Source organism: Jaculus jaculus, chromosome X (genome assembly GCF_020740685.1).
Source record: "Jaculus jaculus isolate mJacJac1 chromosome X, mJacJac1.mat.Y.cur, whole genome shotgun sequence".
Lineage (NCBI taxonomy): Eukaryota > Metazoa > Chordata > Mammalia > Rodentia > Dipodidae > Jaculus > Jaculus jaculus.
The window spans coordinates 49483603-49500539 of NC_059125.1; the positions used below are offsets into that span (position 1 = coordinate 49483603).

The 16937-nt window shown below is 43.4% G+C and overlaps 1 protein-coding gene across 4 annotated transcripts in view; it reads left to right on the forward strand.

Moving 5' to 3' along the window:
- Positions 1-16937, forward strand: part of Znf81 (zinc finger protein 81) — an 81207-nt gene that overhangs the window by 17802 nt on the left and 46468 nt on the right. For 2 of the 4 annotated variants that reach the window (XM_045140801.1, XM_045140798.1), the window contains exon 2: positions 8045-8246. In XM_045140801.1, coding sequence (XP_044996736.1) covers positions 8121-8246 — 126 coding nt within the window. In that variant the 5' untranslated portion in view covers positions 8045-8120. Of the gene's footprint in view, positions 1-1339; positions 1425-8044; positions 8247-16937 lie in introns of those variants that run through there. The other 2 variants (XM_045140800.1, XM_045140799.1) reach the window with 2 other exon arrangements.

Genomic DNA, 16937 nt, shown 5'->3' on the forward strand with positions numbered 1-16937 from the left:
GAAGAGATGCAAGCAAGTACCTTTAACCGCTTAGCCATTTCCCCAGTCCAGGGCTTTTTTTTTTTTTTTAATATAGCAATATATATAGTTGGTTTTTCAAGCTAGGGTCTTGCTCTATCCCAAGCTGACTTGGAATTCACTATGTAGTCTCAGGGTTGCCTTGAACTTATAGCAATCCTCCTACCTCTACACTTCCTCTTAAGTGCTGGGATTAAAGGCAAGAAATTTCATAACCATGCATTTAAAATATTTTATTTGAGAGGGAGAATGGGCATGCCAGGGTCTCTAGCCACTGCAAAGGAACTCCAGACACATGTGCTACTTTGTGTATCTGGTTTATCTGGGTCCTTGGGAAATTAAACCTGGGTCCTTTGGCTTTGCAGGGAAATGCCTTAACTGGCCCAAAATTCTTTTCATATTTGACAATTCAGAATGGCCTTGAGCAGGGCACAGTCTTCTGCTTCTTACAGCACCCCGTGGAGGCAGAGATATAAGTACTAACTTCTGAAGTTTTGTCCCAGTGACATCACTGCCCAGGCAGGCAGGGTTACCTCCAGAATAACGTATTAGAGGTGATAAAGGGCAGCAAACTGGTGGAAGGTCAGAATCAGAGTCTTATATTTAAAGCTACATTGGGAAAGGAAGAACATTACTATGTAGAATCTATGTCATAGATCTTACATTGAGAAAAATCAAAATAAGTATTAAAAATATTTTTGAAAGCTCATTGGATTAAGGACACATTAAAATTGTTATGAGTTCATATGTTTGAGTTGGGGTAGACGAAGTGGGAGATAAGGAGGTAGAATGTGGGATCAGACTCACAGCCAAGCCCCACAAGCAGAGGTTACAATCTTAATATTGATCTCAGACCCATCTCCCTCCTGATTTCTCCCTTTTATTTCTCTCGTGGTATCTTCCAGCCTGATTTCACCGCACTTCCTATCCTGTAGTGTCTGGCAGGCGCCGGGATGTCTAAGAGACCCTTTGCGCCTCTAAAGGTATTACATAGATCCAAATAAATCCAAAGAGCCCTCCTTCGAGTCAACCACTCCAGAGAAACGTCCTCATTCGCGCTCCCCGCCAGGGAGACATCTCCACATCCAAATATGGTGTACCCCGTGGAGAAGTGAGAGACCCAGGCGCGACCATGTTCCCCACCTGATAAAGCTGCTGAGGGGCACCGAATGTCCCAAAGTGCCAACTCAACAACAGCTCCCCAATCCTCTCCGGGTGGCGTGTGAAGTGGCTTTGCGCATGCACAGAACACTCCCCTCCCCTCCGGTGCAAAGCTCCAAATACCAAGAAGGGGCGGCGCTAGGGTGCTGACCGGAAGCGGCTGCGCTGCTCGCCGCCCATGGTTAGTTGTCAAGCGGATTCAAGTCCAAGGTGAGGACTGTGGAGGAGATGGGCGGCCAGGGAGGGTGAGTGCTGCGAGATTCTGGGTGCCCAGCGCGGGAATCCCTGGTCTAACTTGAGTTGGACGATCCGCCAATTATTTTGCAGGCTTTTTCAATTTTCCAAGGTCTCTGTTAAGGTCTTGAACTTCATTAACACCCACTGGTTTGGTGCATTATGTTTTCAGTGCTTTTAAAGCGTTAATAATGTATTCCCTCCCTCCAGGAGTTATTTAGATGTGCATTTTCAATTCCCCAAAGTTTACCTGTTTAATGGATTTTTAATGTTAGTTTTGGGTCAGAAAAAATGTCTACATGAAGCTTATTCATGAAATATGAGAACATTTATGGCCTAGTCAGTAGTGAATTCTTAGCAATATTTTGTCTAAAATTCGAAAGTAGTAATTATTTAGTTGTCAGTTTTGTTATGCAAAATTCGAGCTTTTTTTGTCTGCTTCTTCCATTACTGAGAAGGGAGAGAGATTCTCCATTAGGATGGTGATCTGTTCATTTCTCTTGCTGTTAATGGTCCATTGTGAGTTCTGTTTTGCATAACGTGAGACTTGGGTTGTGGTGCATTTATTCACTTATGGAAGTCCAGTTACTCAAGCATCATTTGTTGAAAAGATTCTCCTTCCTTCAGTAAATGCTTTACACCTTTATCAAAAATAAATTAGCCATCCTTCTATGGGAGGCTCTTCCTGGAATCTCTATGTATCATGTTCCATTGATTTCTGCCAGCAGTTCTACATTGTCATGATTACCGTAGCTGTGGAGTTAAGTCTTGAATATGGATACAGTGATTCAGTCCACTCTATTCTTTTTCAAATTCATTTGAACTCTTCTAACTCTCTTACTTTTCCATATGCATTTCATAACCTTGCCTCTATCTAGAAAATACCTTGCTGGGATTTTCGTAGTCATTGCATGAAATTTGCATGTCAATTTAGGCAGATTTTTAAAAATATTGTGCATCTGTTTTTACATGGGTAAAGGGGAATTGAATCAAGGCTGTCAGGCTTTGCAAGAAAGCACCTTATCCTCTGAGCCATCTCTCCAGCCCCTAACAGATGATCCTTGTCAAATTGAGAAAGTTTCCTAATTTGCTGTAAGATTTTTATTTTAAATCAAGAATTGCAGTTAAATTTTGTTGATATTATGAATTTGTGTGATCTTGTGATTTTCCTGCTTTAGCCAGTTAATCTCTCTGTGTGTGGGGGGCGGTGGTACTTGAATATTGAACCAGCCTTACTTAGAATAAACTCGACTTGGTCATGTCATATAACTTTTTTAGATACCCCGATAATTCTCTGTTAATTTTGTCTTTTCAGTTTTATTGATTTTTGCTCTTTTTTTTCTTTACTTCTTTTGCTTGCTCTGGGTTTACTTTTCTTTTTTCTTTTCTAGTTTCTTAAAAATTTATAATTTATTTATTTGAAAGGAGAGAGAGAGAGAGAGAGAGAAAGAGAATGAGAATGGACAAATGAGGGCTTCTTTGCCTTTGCAAATGAACTTCAGATACATGCATCACTTTGTGCATCTGGCTTTATGTGGGTACTGGGGATTTGAACTTGGACTGTCAGGCTTTGCAAGCAAGTGCCTTTAACTGGTGAGCCATCTCCTAAGCTTTTTCTATTTTCTTTTTCTTTTGGCTATTTTCTTTCTTTAAAAAATATATATTTATTTGAGAGAGAGAGAGAGAGAGAGAGAGAGAGAGAGAGAAAGAGGCAGAGACAGAGGGAGATAATGGGTGCACCAGGGCTTCCAGCCACTGCAAACAAATTCCAGATGCATGTGCCCCCTTGTGCATCTGGCTTACGTGGGTCCTAGGGAACTGAACCTGGGTCCTTTGGCTTTGCAGGCAAATGCCTTAACTGCTAAGCCATCTCTCCAATTCCCTTTTCTGTTTCTTGATGTGGTAACTTACATTATTTAGGTCAGTCTTCTAATATAAACTTTCAGTCTTCTAATATAAACTTTTAGTGCTAAAAATTCCCATCTTATGGCTTAGCAGTTAAGCGCCTGCCTGTGAAGCCTAAGGACCCCAGTTCGAGGCTCGGTTCCCCAGGTCCCACGTTAGCCAGATGCACAAGGGGGTGCACGCGTCTGGAGTTTGTTTGCAGAGGCTGGAAGCCCTGGCGCGCCCATTCTCTCTCTCTGCCTCTATCTGTCTTTCTCTCTGTGTCTGTCGCTCCCAAATAAATAAATAAAAAATTAAAAAAACAAAGGTGTGCGCCACCGCACCCGGATTTAAAAAAAAATTCCCATCTTAATGTTTTATTTGCATTCTACAAATTGTTATGTTGTATTTTCATGTGTTGCTTTTTAAATTTTCCTTGAGACTTCTATGATCCATAGATTCTATGAAAATGTGTTTTCAGGGACTGGAGAGATGGCTTAGCGGTTAAGCGCTTGCCTGTGAAGCGTAAGGACCCAGGTTCAAAACTCTATTCCCCAGGACCCACGTAAGCCAGATGCACAAGGGGGCACATGCGTCTGGTGTTCGTTTGCAGTGGCTAGAAGCCCTGGTGTGCCCATTTTCTGTCTCTCTCTATCTGCCTCTTTCTCTCGGTTACTCTCAAATAAATACAAATAAACAAAAAAATTAAAAAAATAAAATATTTTAAAATAAAATGTATTTTCAACTATGTGGAGATTTTCTTGTCTTTCTATTTATTTATTTATTGAGGCAGGGTCTCATTCTAGCCCAGACCTGGAACTCACTCTGTATCTCCAGGTTGGCCTCAAATTCATGATGATCTTCCTACCTCAGCCTCCCAAATTACTGGGATTAAAGGCCTGTGCCACCATGCCTGGCTAGATTGTTCTACTACTGGTTTCTAGTTGTTGTTTTTTTTTTTAATATATTTACTATTCTACCTAGCTTGCTGCAGGGTTATCTATGACACTCATTTCAAAAGACCAGCTTGTTTTTATTTAAGTACTATATTGTTATATTCATTTCATTTATTTAAGATTTTTGAAAAGTCTTTTATTTTTGTTTATTTGAGAGTGAGAGAGAGGCAGATAGAGAGAGAGAGAGAGAGAATGGGCACAATAGGGCCTGCAGCCACTGCAAACAAACTCCAGATGCATGTGCTACCTTGTGCATCTGGTTTACGTGGCTACTGAGGAATCAAACCTGGGTCCTTTGGCTTTGCAGGCAAAGGCCTTAATTGTGAAGCCATCTCTCCAGCTCGATTTATTTAAGATTTTATGTACTTATTTATATATGTGTATGTGTATATATTTGTGCATGTTCGTGTGTGTGTGCATGTACCAGAGGACAATCTTGGATGGCATTCTTCCGGATCCATCTGTCTTTCTTTTCCATCTTTTTTTTACAAAAAAAATTGTTTATTTTTATTTATTTGAGAGCAACAGACAGAGGAAAAGGGAGATAGAAGAGAGAATGGGTGCGCCAGGACTTCCAGCCACTGCAAATGAACTCCAGATGTGTGCGTCCCTTTGTGCATCTGGCTAACGTAGGTCCTGGGGAATTGAGCCTCAAACTGGGGTCCCTAGGCTTCACAGGCAAGTGTTTAACCACTAAGCCATCTCTCCAGCCCCCTTTTCCATCTTTTTTGAATGAGGGTCTCTCATTGGCATGGAGCTCACCAATTAGGCTTGGCTGGCTGGTCAGTAAACTCCAAGAATATGCCTGTCTCCAACTCCCAAGTACTGGGATTACAAATGGGTAATATTAAATCTGGCTTTTTTACTTATTTATTAGAGACAAAGAGTTGGAGAGAAAGAGAGAATGAGAATGAGTGTGCCAGAGCCTCTAGCCACTGCAAATGAACTCCAGACACATGTGCCACCATATGCATCTGCCTTACATGGGACCTGTAGAATCAAACCTGGGTTTTCAGGCTTTGCAGGCAGGCACCTTAACTGCTAAACTATCTCTTCAGCCCCACACCCGTCTTTTTAAAAAATGTGGGTCTTGGGATTTAACTTAGGTACCTATCTTTGCATGACAAGCATTTTACTGACTGAGCTATCTGTCCAGCCCATTTTTCAAAAGTACAAATCCCAATTTTTTTAAACTAATTTTATTTATTTATTTATTTGACAGAGAAAAAGGGAGAGAGAAAGAGAATGGGCGCACCAGGGCCTCCAGCCACTGTAAAGGAACTCTAGATGTGTGTGCCCCCTTGTGCATCTGGCTAACATGAGTCATGGAGAATCGAACCTGGGTCCTTTGGCTTTGCAGGCAAACGCCTTAACCACTAAGCCATCTCTCCAGCCCCAGCCCAATTTTTTTGAGAAAGGATTTCACTATGTAACCCAAGCTGGCTTCAAGCCTAACTCTTCCTGTTTCAACTCACTGGAACCTACTATTATAGGTGTGTGCCACTCTGCCTTGGCCTAAGATTTTATTTTATTTATTATTATCTTTTTTTGTTGTTTTTTTTTTTGAGATAGGGTCTCACTCTAGCTCAGGCTGACCTGGAATTCACTGTGTAGCCAAAGGGGGTCTTTGAACTTGTGGTGATCCTCCTACCTCTGCCTCCCGAGTGCTGGGACTAAAGGCGTGCGCCACCACGCCTGGCAAGATTTTATTTTTTTGAGGCAGGATCTCATTATGGCCCAGGCTGACATTGAACTCACTCTGTAGCTCCAGTCTTGCCTTTAACTTAACAATGATCCTCCTACCTCAGCCTCCCAAGTGCTAGAACTAAAGGCCTGAGCCACCCAGCCTAACTAAGATTCTATTTTTATTAATTACAGATTCCTAGATTTTATTTTTGTTTTACTTAATTTTCTTAACTACTGCTATGCTGTTGAATTAGGCCAAATCATAACTCATTTTTAAGATATTTCTCTTTAATAAACTAACAAATCCATTAAGAGCCAGGAATGATGGTGCATGTTTGTTTGTTTTTTTTTTTCCTTTTTCGAGGTAGGGTTTCACTCTGGTCCAGGCTGACCTGGAGTCTCAGGGTGGCCTCGAACTCATGGTGATCCTCCTACCTACCTCTGCCTCCTAAGTGCTGGGATTAAAGGTGTGCATCACCACACCTGGATTTTTTTTTTTTGATGGTGCATATTTTTAATCCCAGCACTGAGGAGGCTGCCTCCTGAGTAGGAGAATTGCCATGAGTTCAAAGCCAGCCTGGGCTATAGATTGACTAGAGTGAGAAACTTCCTCAAAACACATAAACAAAGAATAAGTCAATAAAGAAACTCATTAAATATCATAAATTTCAGCTGAACTACAAATATATGGTCCTTAATTTCTGGTATATAGATATATATATTTGTATCTTAGGGATGAGATCCAAGTCTATACATGAAATTTTTCTTTCATATATACCTTGCATAATCTGAAAGTAATTTTAGAAAATATTTTTAGGGCAACTTAGTTTTGATTGTGATCCATCACCTGAGGACAGGTGTGAAAATTTCTACTTCTGGTATCATGTCAGTGCTCAAAACATTTTGGATTTTGGAGCATTTTGAATTTGAGACTCTCAAATTTGGGGCAGTCAACCTGTAAAACAGTAGTTGCTAATATACATGAAATGTTTACATTGTGCCAGTTCCTAGCTAAATGCCTTACAAACATCATCTCACATAATTTTCACATCCACTTGAAATAATTTCAATTCTTGTAGCCTAGGCTGGCATCAAATTCCCTATGTAACCAAGGATTGCTTTGAGTTTCTGATCCTCCTGTCTCTACCTCCCAAGTGCTGGGATTATAATTGTGCACCACCATGTCTACTTTATGCAGTGCTGTAGATCAAACCCAGGGCTTTATCCATTCTAGGCAAGCAGTCTACCAACTGAGCTATATCCCCAGCACAGTTTAGGCTTTTATTGTTTTTAAATAAAACTGAAGAAATCTTTAATAACCTCCCATCTAAATATTGGCAGCATTATAAGCCTTTGTTAATCTTAGTCCAAATCATGTTCCTTTTTCTTGTTTGTTTGTTTGTTTGTTTTGAAGTACAGTCTCATTGTAGGTTAGGCTGACCTGAAATTCACTATGTAGTCTCAGGGAGGCTTTGAACTCACGGTGGTCCTCCTACCTCTACCTCCCAAGTGCGGGGATTAAAGGTGTGCACCACCACACCCAGCTCGTATTCCGTTTTGATTAAGGAGAATAGGTATTGCTGAGATTTTGTATCCAGTGGGTTGAACTGTACTTTGGCGTCATGATAAAGTATTTGTGTGGCATCTGCCGAGGCCCAGAAAAAATTGCAGAGGAAATGGTAACACGGATACTACTCTTACTACTAGCCTGACAACCAGTTCCAGGGTAATGGTGACAGACATGGTGTTCAATCAGAGTCCATCAAAGCAGAAATCCAGAGGCTACAGAGAACTCAACACCAAACCAGACTGCCAACAGACCTGCCATTGCTCAGAGAACATTACAGAAGAGGGGACAGAAATACTTAAAAGCCACAGAGTAGGTAGGAGTGCCCTGAGGCACGGTTCCCACCACTACCCTACAGGGACGGACTGAGGCCTTCATGATCCAACAGTGAATACCATAACCCACAGAGGAGGGCCCCTAAGGAAACGGGAGCAGGGGTGAGGGGATAAAAGAGTATAGCCTGTTACATTAAATTAAATTTTAAAAAAGTTTGTATGGCAAGTGTGTGTTTCTGACCACGTACACACTGTCTTTTCAGGTGTCTTGGAGTCGCTGCATGATCCCTGGGTGAAGCCCATTTCTTCCTTCTGACCTCAGCAGCTCTTGACAAGTCCATGGACCTTAAAGAACTTGGGAAGATCAGAGTTGTTAGCAAGACAGCCCTAGGGCAGAGGTCCAGCATGAACATGGCAGTCATCCAGGATCCTCCCCAGCCAGGGGGACGTGGCAAGGCCTATGAGGTGAGGGGGATCATGGGAGGAGGGACAAGGTAGGAATTCATCTATAACTTTAGAGCCTGAAGGAAAGTTACCATCTCATTGGGTGTCTTCACCTCTTCAAGTTTAATTTTAATTTTTAATTTAATTTGAAACTACATCACTAGCTCTAGTAGGCAACTGTTCTACCTTGAAGCAACATCTCCAGCCTGTGTGTGTGTGTGTGTGTGTGTGTGTGTGTGTAGAGAGAGAGAGAATGAGAATGAGAATGGGCATGCCAGGGCCTCCAGCCATTGCAAATGAACTCCAGACGCATGCGCCCCCCTGTGCATCTGCCTTTTGTGGGTCCTGGGGAAGCAAACCTTGAACCGAGGTCCTTAGCTTTCACAGGCAAGCACTTAACTGCTAAGCCATCTCTTTAGCCCTAATATATATGTTTTTATTGACAACTAGTATACTTACAGACAACAAACCATGTTATTTCCTTCCCCTCCCCCACTTTCCCCTTCATAACTTTGCTCTCTGTCATATCCCCTCCCTCTCTCCATTAGTCTCTCTTTTAATTTGATGTCATCATCTTTTTCTCCTATTATGAGGGTCTTGTGTAGGTATTGCTAGGCACTGCGAGGTCTTGAATATCTGGGGCCAAAGTCTGTCTGGACAGTTGTATGTAAGGAGTGGTACCCTTCCTTTGGCTCTTACATTCTTTCTGTCACCTCTTCTGCAATGGACCCTGAGCCTTGGTGGGTGTGAGATGTTTTAGTGCTGGACGCTCCTCCGTCCCTTCTTCTCAGCACTATGTTGCCTTTTATTTATTTTATTGACAAAGCTTTGTCTGGCCATGGGGTACACGGTCAGGCTGGCTGCTTGGAATGACACCTGCACCAGTGGCTATAGCTAAGAGGTAGTCTGCTACATGTTAGGAAACATCCTTCAGATGTCCTTGGCACCCAGATTTGTCCAAGCTAGTGTCATCTGGGTCATGTTGTAGTGGAACAAGCCAGAAGGCTGCTCACCCGAGGACATGATTACCTATACTCTGGAAATTCAGGAGGATAAAGATGATAACCATTTCCACCCAAAATACACTGTACTAAAAAAACAAAACAAAACAAAACAAAAAACCTCAAAAGAAGCACACAATATAAATTCAGGCTGACTGTTTCTAATATGGAAGGGAAAATCTGTCCATTATACTAAAGGACCCCTGGCATCTCATAACTTCAGTGTCATGTGGGACCCTCCAAAAGACAATGGTGGTTCAGAAATTTTCAAGTATTTGTTGGATATTACTGATGGAACTTCTGAAGCCAGTCAGTGGAAGTGGTCTACCGTGGATTGGCTACTGAATATGTTTTCCCTCACTTGAAACCAGGCACTTTGTATAAACTCCAAGCATGCTGTATCAGCACTGGTGGACATAGTGTTCTGAAAGTCTCCTTGTCTGCACACTAAGCATTGCGCCAAGTCAATGTTGGCCACTGAGGATTTTCAGTAGACAGACGCACAAAGAAGCAACTTAGAGTGGGATGTCCCTATATCTAATAGTGGCTGTGAAGTCTGAATACAGCGTGGAGATGATGGAATCCGTGGATGTAGTTTCTGAGATGTAGTACAGGCCCAGGCTGGAGTGCACCCAATAGTTGTGTCATATCTGAAAGATAACATTCCAGAGCACTCCTCCCTATCCTCTGACTCTTGCCTTCTTTATGCTTCTATTCCACAGTGTTCTCTGAGCCTTGAAGGGAGTGATACTGTGGTGGTTTGATTCAGGTGTCCGCCATAAATTTGGGTGTTCTGAAGGCTCGGTTGCCAGCTGATGGAGATTTGGGAACTAATGCCTGCTGGAGGTGCTGTATTGTGGGGGGCGGGCTTATGGGTGTTATAGCCACTTTCCCCTTGCCAGTGTGTGGCACATTGTCCTGATCCTGTTGTCCACCTTATGTGTGCCAGCAGATGATGTCCACCCTCTGCTCATGCCATCATTTCCCCCTGCCATTGTGGAGCTTCCCCTCAAGCCTGTAAGCCAAAATAAACCTCTTTATCCCACAAGCTGCTCTTAGTTGGGTGATTAATACCAGAAATGTGAACCTGACTGCAACAGTAAAATGGTACTGAGAAATGGGATTGCTGTTAGACACCTGTGTGGCTTTGGCCTTTTGGAGCTGATTTTCAAGAGGAATGTGGAAGGATTTGAAACCTTGGCCTAAGAGATACTTTGCAGTGTGGTAAGTACAGCTTGATGGACTGTTCTGGTCAGAGTTGAAAGACCTGAATGCAGTAAGAACTATGGACTGTGAGGTTTGGTTTATGAGGGTGAGAAAGAGCTTTGCTTGGACTGTGCTGGCAGTTTGTGTGGGAAGCTTGCTGTTATGGCCATGTCCTGAGAAGTTGTGCAGGATTACTTTGCGTAGAAATGGATTGGTGTGAGCAGAGGGATATGGCCCAGAAAAAACAAAAAAAACAAAAAACAAATGTTTGAGCCTAAATTGCTGCCTGTTCACCTCTGAATTGTTTGAGAGAGTGCAACCTTTGAGCTTGGGCCAGCTGACCTGCACTGGGGCAACAGGAAGAATGTAGACTCTTTTAAAGGGGCCTGAGTGCTCAAGGAGTTCTCAAAGTCTACTTTATCCCCCACTGGATGAACAAATTGGCACCTTTTTGGTATCGTGGAGTATAAGAAATGCAGGGAAGAGAGGATCATTGAGTTTGCAACATGGTCTTGTGTTTTGGAAATGGCCATGGGCAGTATGAAGCAAGTTTGCTGGATGCCTACATGGAGACCCCATGGGGCCATGAGGATGAACCATGGATTGCAGTGGAAATGCCAGGACCATGAGATGGCTGCTAAGGAAAGCTGCCAGCCCCATGAAGTTTTCCAGGACTATGAGTAGCCTAGCTGGAGGGGAAGAATTTGAATGCCAGAGACTTGTTGCTGGTTAGAGTTACGGGAGTGGGAGATTTGTCACTGGCTAGAGTTGTTGGACTTAGAGCTACAGAATTTGGTATTTGCCCTGTTTAAATCATGTATTGCTTGAGTATTTCACTGCTATGTCTAATGCCATCTTTTGCAGTGTGAATGTTTATTCTGTGCAATTATGTTTTTTGGAGAATTTTTTTTTGATATTATGGCTCAGTAAAAAGACCTTGTTGGATTATGGGGATGTTTGAACATCATTTGGATTGATGAAAACTATGGGGACTTTTATTTATTTATTTATTTATTTATTTATTTATTTATTTATTTATTTGGTTTTTCGAGGTAGGGTCTCACTGTGGTCCAGGCTGACCTGGAATTAATTCTGTCATCTCAGGGTGGCCTTGAACTCATGGCAATCCTCCTACCTCTGCCACCCGAGTGCTGGGATTAAAGGCGTGTGCCACCACACCTGGCTGGGACTTTTAAAGTTAGATAAATGCCTTGCATTTTACATCATGTATGGTTACCAGTTTATGGGGGCCAGGGGCAAAATGTGGTGGTTTGATTCAGGTGTCCCCCATAAACTTGGGTGTCCTGAATGCTAGGTTCCCAGCTGATGGAGATTTGGGAATTCATGCTTGCTGGAGGGAGTGTATTGTTGGGGTCAGGCTTATGGGGGTTATAGCCAGTTTCCCCATGCCAGTGTGTGGCACACTCTCCTGTTTCTGTAATCCACCTTATGTTGGCCAGGGGGTGATGTTCACCCTCTGCTTATGCAATCATTTTCCCCTCAAACCTGAAAGTCAAAATAAACCTCTTTTTCCCACAAACTGCTCTTGATTGGGTGATTTCTACCAGCAATGTGAAAGTGCACCAGATACTGATGTCCCGTTTAGAACTGAACACTCAATAGTCACTTAGTCTCAGTACTTTGACCAGTTTTGAGTCTCTGCAGTAACTGCCACCCACTGCAAAAAGAAGCTTCTGTAACCAAAACTGAGACCAATAATCTATGGACATCAACAAAAATATTTAGAAGGCAGTTTAACAGGCATATGCCCATTTAGAGAAATAATAGTAGGGCTTCCTTCCCCTATGGGCTATGACCTCCTCAGCCACAGACTTTTTTGTTTTTGTTTTTTTGAGATAGGGTCTCACTCTAGCTCAGGCTGACCTGGAATTCACTATCTAATCTCAGAGTGGCCTTGAACTCATGGTGATGTTCCTACCTCTGCCTCCCGAGTGCAGGGATTAAAGGCGTGCGCCACCATGCCCAGTACAGCCACAGACTTTTGACTAGATTTATAGTATCACTGTTGCAGTCAGTTTTGTAGACATCATCCAACCAAGAGCAGCTTGTGGGAAAAAGAAGTTTATTTTGGCTTATAGGCTTGAGGGGAAGCTCCACGATGGCAGGGGAAAACACTGGCATGAGCAGAGGGTGGACATCACACCCTGGACAACAGAAACAGGGATTTGCATGGGGAAAGTGGCTATAATACCGATAAACCCGCCCCCAACAATATGCTTCCTCAAGGAGGCTTTAATTCCCAAATCTCCATCAGCTGGGAACCTAGCATTCAGGACATCTAAGTTTATGGGGGACACCTATATCAAACCACCACATTCCGTCCCTGGCCCCCATAAACTGATAACCATACATGATGTAAAATGCAAGGCATTTATCTAACTTTAAAAGTCCCAGCCGGGCGTGGTGGCACACGCCTTTTATTATTTATTTATTTATTTATTTATTTATTTATTTATTTGAGAGCGACAGACACAGAGAGAAAGACAGATAGAGGGAGAGAGAGAGAATGGGCGCGCCAGGGCTTCCAGCCTCTGCAAACGAACTCCAGACGCGTGCGCCCCCTTGTGCATCTGGCTAACGTGGGTCCTGGGGAACCGAGCCTCGAACCGGGGTCCTTAGGCTTCACAGGCAAGCTCTTAACCGCTAAGCCATCTCTCCAGCCCGGCACACGCCTTTAATACCAGCACTCGGGAGGCAGAGGTAGGAGGATTTTATTCCAGTGATGTTCAAACATCCCCATAGTCCAATATCTTTTTTGTTTGTTTGTTTTTTCGAGGTAGGGTCTCACTCTGGCCCAAACTGACCTGGAATTCACTATGGAGTTTCAGGGTGGCCTTGAACTCACGGCGATCCTCCTAAAGGCATGCACCACCACGCCTGGCTTAGTTCAAGATCTTTTAACTGAGCCATAATACCAAAAAATCCCCCCAAAACCCATAATGGCACAGAATAACAATTCACACTGCAAAAGATGGCATTATGCATAGGAAAGAAATATCCAGGCAATATAAGATTTAAAACAACTAGGGCAAACATCAAACTCTGTAGCTCCAAGTCCAACAACTCTAGCCAGTGACAAATCTCTGGAGTTCCAATTCCACCCCTCCAGCTAGGCTACTCATAGTCCTGGAAAACTTCATCCAAGGCCAGCAGCTTTCCTTAGCAGCCATCTCATGGTCCCAGCATCGCCACTGCAATCTACGGTTCATCCTCAGGGCCCCACGGGATCCCCATCGAGGCATCCAGCTTCACACTGCCCATGGCCATTTCCAAAACACAAGACCATATTTCAAACCCAATGACCCTCTCTTTCCTGCATTTCTTATATTCCACAATACCAGGTAGGCTGCCAATTTGTTGATCCAGGGGGGAATAAAACAGACTTTGAAGAATAGGACACTCCTTGAGCACTGAGGCTCCTTCAAAAGATCTACATTCTTCCTGTTGCCCCAGTGCAGTTCAGTGAGCCCAAACTCAGTGGTTGTAATCTCTCAATTGCAGCTGAACAGGCAGCAGTTGACCTAGAGATTTCATTTTTTATTTTATTTTATTTTTTGAGAGCGACAGACACAGAGAGAAAGACAGATAGAGGGAGAGAATGGGCGCGCCAGGGCTTCCAGCCTCTGCAAACGAACTCCAGACGTGTGCGCCCCCTTGTGCATCTGGCTAACATGGGACCTGGGGAACCGAGCCTCGAACCGGGGTTCTTAGGCTTCACAGGCAAGCGCTTAACCGCTAAGCCATCTCTCCAGCCCGAGATTTCATTTTTTCTGTGCCATATCACTCAGCTCACACCAGTTCATTTCTATGCAAAGCAACCCTGCACAACTTCCCAGGACATGGATATAACAGCAAGATTTTTACACAAACTTCTAGCCCAGTCCAGGCACAGCTCTTTCTCACCCTCATAAGCCAAACCTCACAGTCTATAGTTCTTACTGCATTCAGGTCTTGCAGCTCAGACCAGAATAGTCCATCAAGCTGTACTTACAGTACTACAAGGCTTCCCTTAAACCAAGGTTTCAAATCCTTCCACATTCCTCTTGAAAATCAGCTCCAAAAGGCCAAAGCCACACAGTCAGCTGTCTAGCAGCAGCTCTACTCCTGGTACCACTTTACTGTTGCAGTCAGGTTTGTATTGCTGGTAGAAATCACCCAACCAAGAGAAGATTGTGGGAAAAGAGGTTTATTTTGTCTTATAGACTTGAGAGGAAGCTACACAATGGTAGGGGAAAACAGTGGCATGAGCAGAGGGTGGACATTATTCTCTAACCACTATAAGGTGGATCATAGGAACAGGAGGGTGTGCCAAACACTGGCAAGGAGAAACTGGCTATAATGTCCATAAGCCTGCCCTCAACAATACACTCTCTCCAGGAGATGTTAATTCCCAAATCTCCATCAGCTGGGAACCTAGTATTCAAACTACCACAATCTTTTTTTTGGTTTTTCAAGGTAGGGTCTCACTCTAGCCCAGGCTGACCTGGAATTCACCATGTAGTCTCAGGGTGGCCTCGAACTCATAGTAATCCTACTACCTTTGCCTCCAAGTGCTGGGATTAAAGGCGTGTGCCACCACTCCCGGCTCAAACTACCACAATCTTTATATCCATTTATAAATAAAAATGTTAGCATACAAAAATTTTATTCTGTGGGTGAGATTCTATGTTATAATATGTACTTGGAATGTGAAAAGATCTGGATTTAATCCCCAAACACTAATAGCTTCTAACGTTTGCTTTTCTCAGCAATTAATCTTGGTGATCATTCAATGTCAGACTATATGACAAGGTAGCTCATTTCCGTTTTTGTTTTTTTTTTTTTGAGGTAGGGTTTTACTCTAGCCCTGGAATTCACTATGTAGTCTCAGGGTGGCCTCGAACTCATAGCTATCCTCCTACCACTGCCTCCCCAGTGCTGGGATTAAAGGCGTGGGCCACCACGCCTGGCTCCTAGCTAATTCCTTTTAAAGACTGAAATTGTATCCATTATGAGGGTAATCAGTCCTGTGTTACTAGGAATTTAAGGTATTCTCAGTCTTTTGCAATTAAAACGTAGCATTGAATATCCATGTACACATCTCAGTTAATACAAGGAAGAGTATCTTGTTCTTCCTCTTCCTTCATCTTCTTTTTCTTCCATCTCTCCTTCCATTCTTCTATCCTCCCTTCCATCTCTCTGTCTCTGAGACATGGTCTCCTTTTGTAACCTGAGCCTGTCATGTTTCTTCTGCCTCAGCCTCTACAGTGCTAGGTAAATTACAACTGAGCAAATTCATCCTCTCTCTTTTCTTCATATTTTTAATTTATTTGCAATGGGAGAGATAGAGAGAGAGAGAATGAGTGGGCATGCCAGGGCCTCTAGCCACTGCAAACAAACTCAAGATACATGTGCTTATTTGTGCATCTGGCTTTATGTGGGTACTGGAGAGTTGAACCCAGGTAGCTAGGCTCAGCAGGTAAGCACCTTGACTACTGAGCCACCTCTCCAGCCCTCCTTTATATTTATTTATTTAAGAGGAAAGAAAGTCAGAAAGAGAGAGAGAGAGAATGTGTGCGCCAGGACCTCCAGCCACTGCAAACGAACTCCAGATGCATGTACCACCTTGTGCATCTTATGTGGGTCCTGAGGAATGGAACCTGGGTCCTTAGGCTTTGCAGGCAAGTGCCTAATCACTAAGCCATCTGTCCAGCCCTCCTTCATATTTTGATATAGGCTCTCACACAGTTTTCCAGGCTGCGGCGAACCCCCTGACCAGCAGGAGAAGAACGACCAGCAAACGAAGATCCTTCTTGATCACACTTTATTGGAGAGCCTCTTGGTTAACAGGAAAGCTGATGGCGAGGAGGGTAGGATTACAGCTGCTTTTATAGGGCCGAGCACTACGGGGCGTCTACTGATTGGCTGCCAAAGCTCACCCGCCCACAGGAGCCACGGGATAGGCTCGGGACAAGGTGCGTCAAGCGCATGCGCAACCTCAAGGGAGGTTGGCGCCAAGGCGCTGCCTAAATAAGGAATTATTTACCTCAAGACTGGCAGGAAGCCAGCGCCATCTTGTAATGGCATCTGCATTAGCTCCCTATACCAGGCTGGGCTTGAATTCACTTTGTAGCTCAGTCAAGTCTTGAATTTGCCATTTTCCTGTCTCAGCCTCCAAAGTAGCTGGGATTATAGTCTTGTACCACTATGCTTGGCTTTATACCTGGCTCTTAAAAAATATTTGTACAAGTGGATTTTCCAGGAAAATAACACACACACACACACACACACACACACACACACACACACACACCCAGAGAGAGAGAGAGAGAGAGAGAGAGAGAGAGATGATAGATAGATAGAGATTCACAGATTCACTATATTTTTTAAAATGCATTTATTTACTTATTAGAGAAAGAGAAAGGGTGAGAGAATGGGTATGCCAGAGCCTCTTACCACTGCAAACAAACTTGAGAAACATGTGCCACTTTGTGCATCTGGCTTT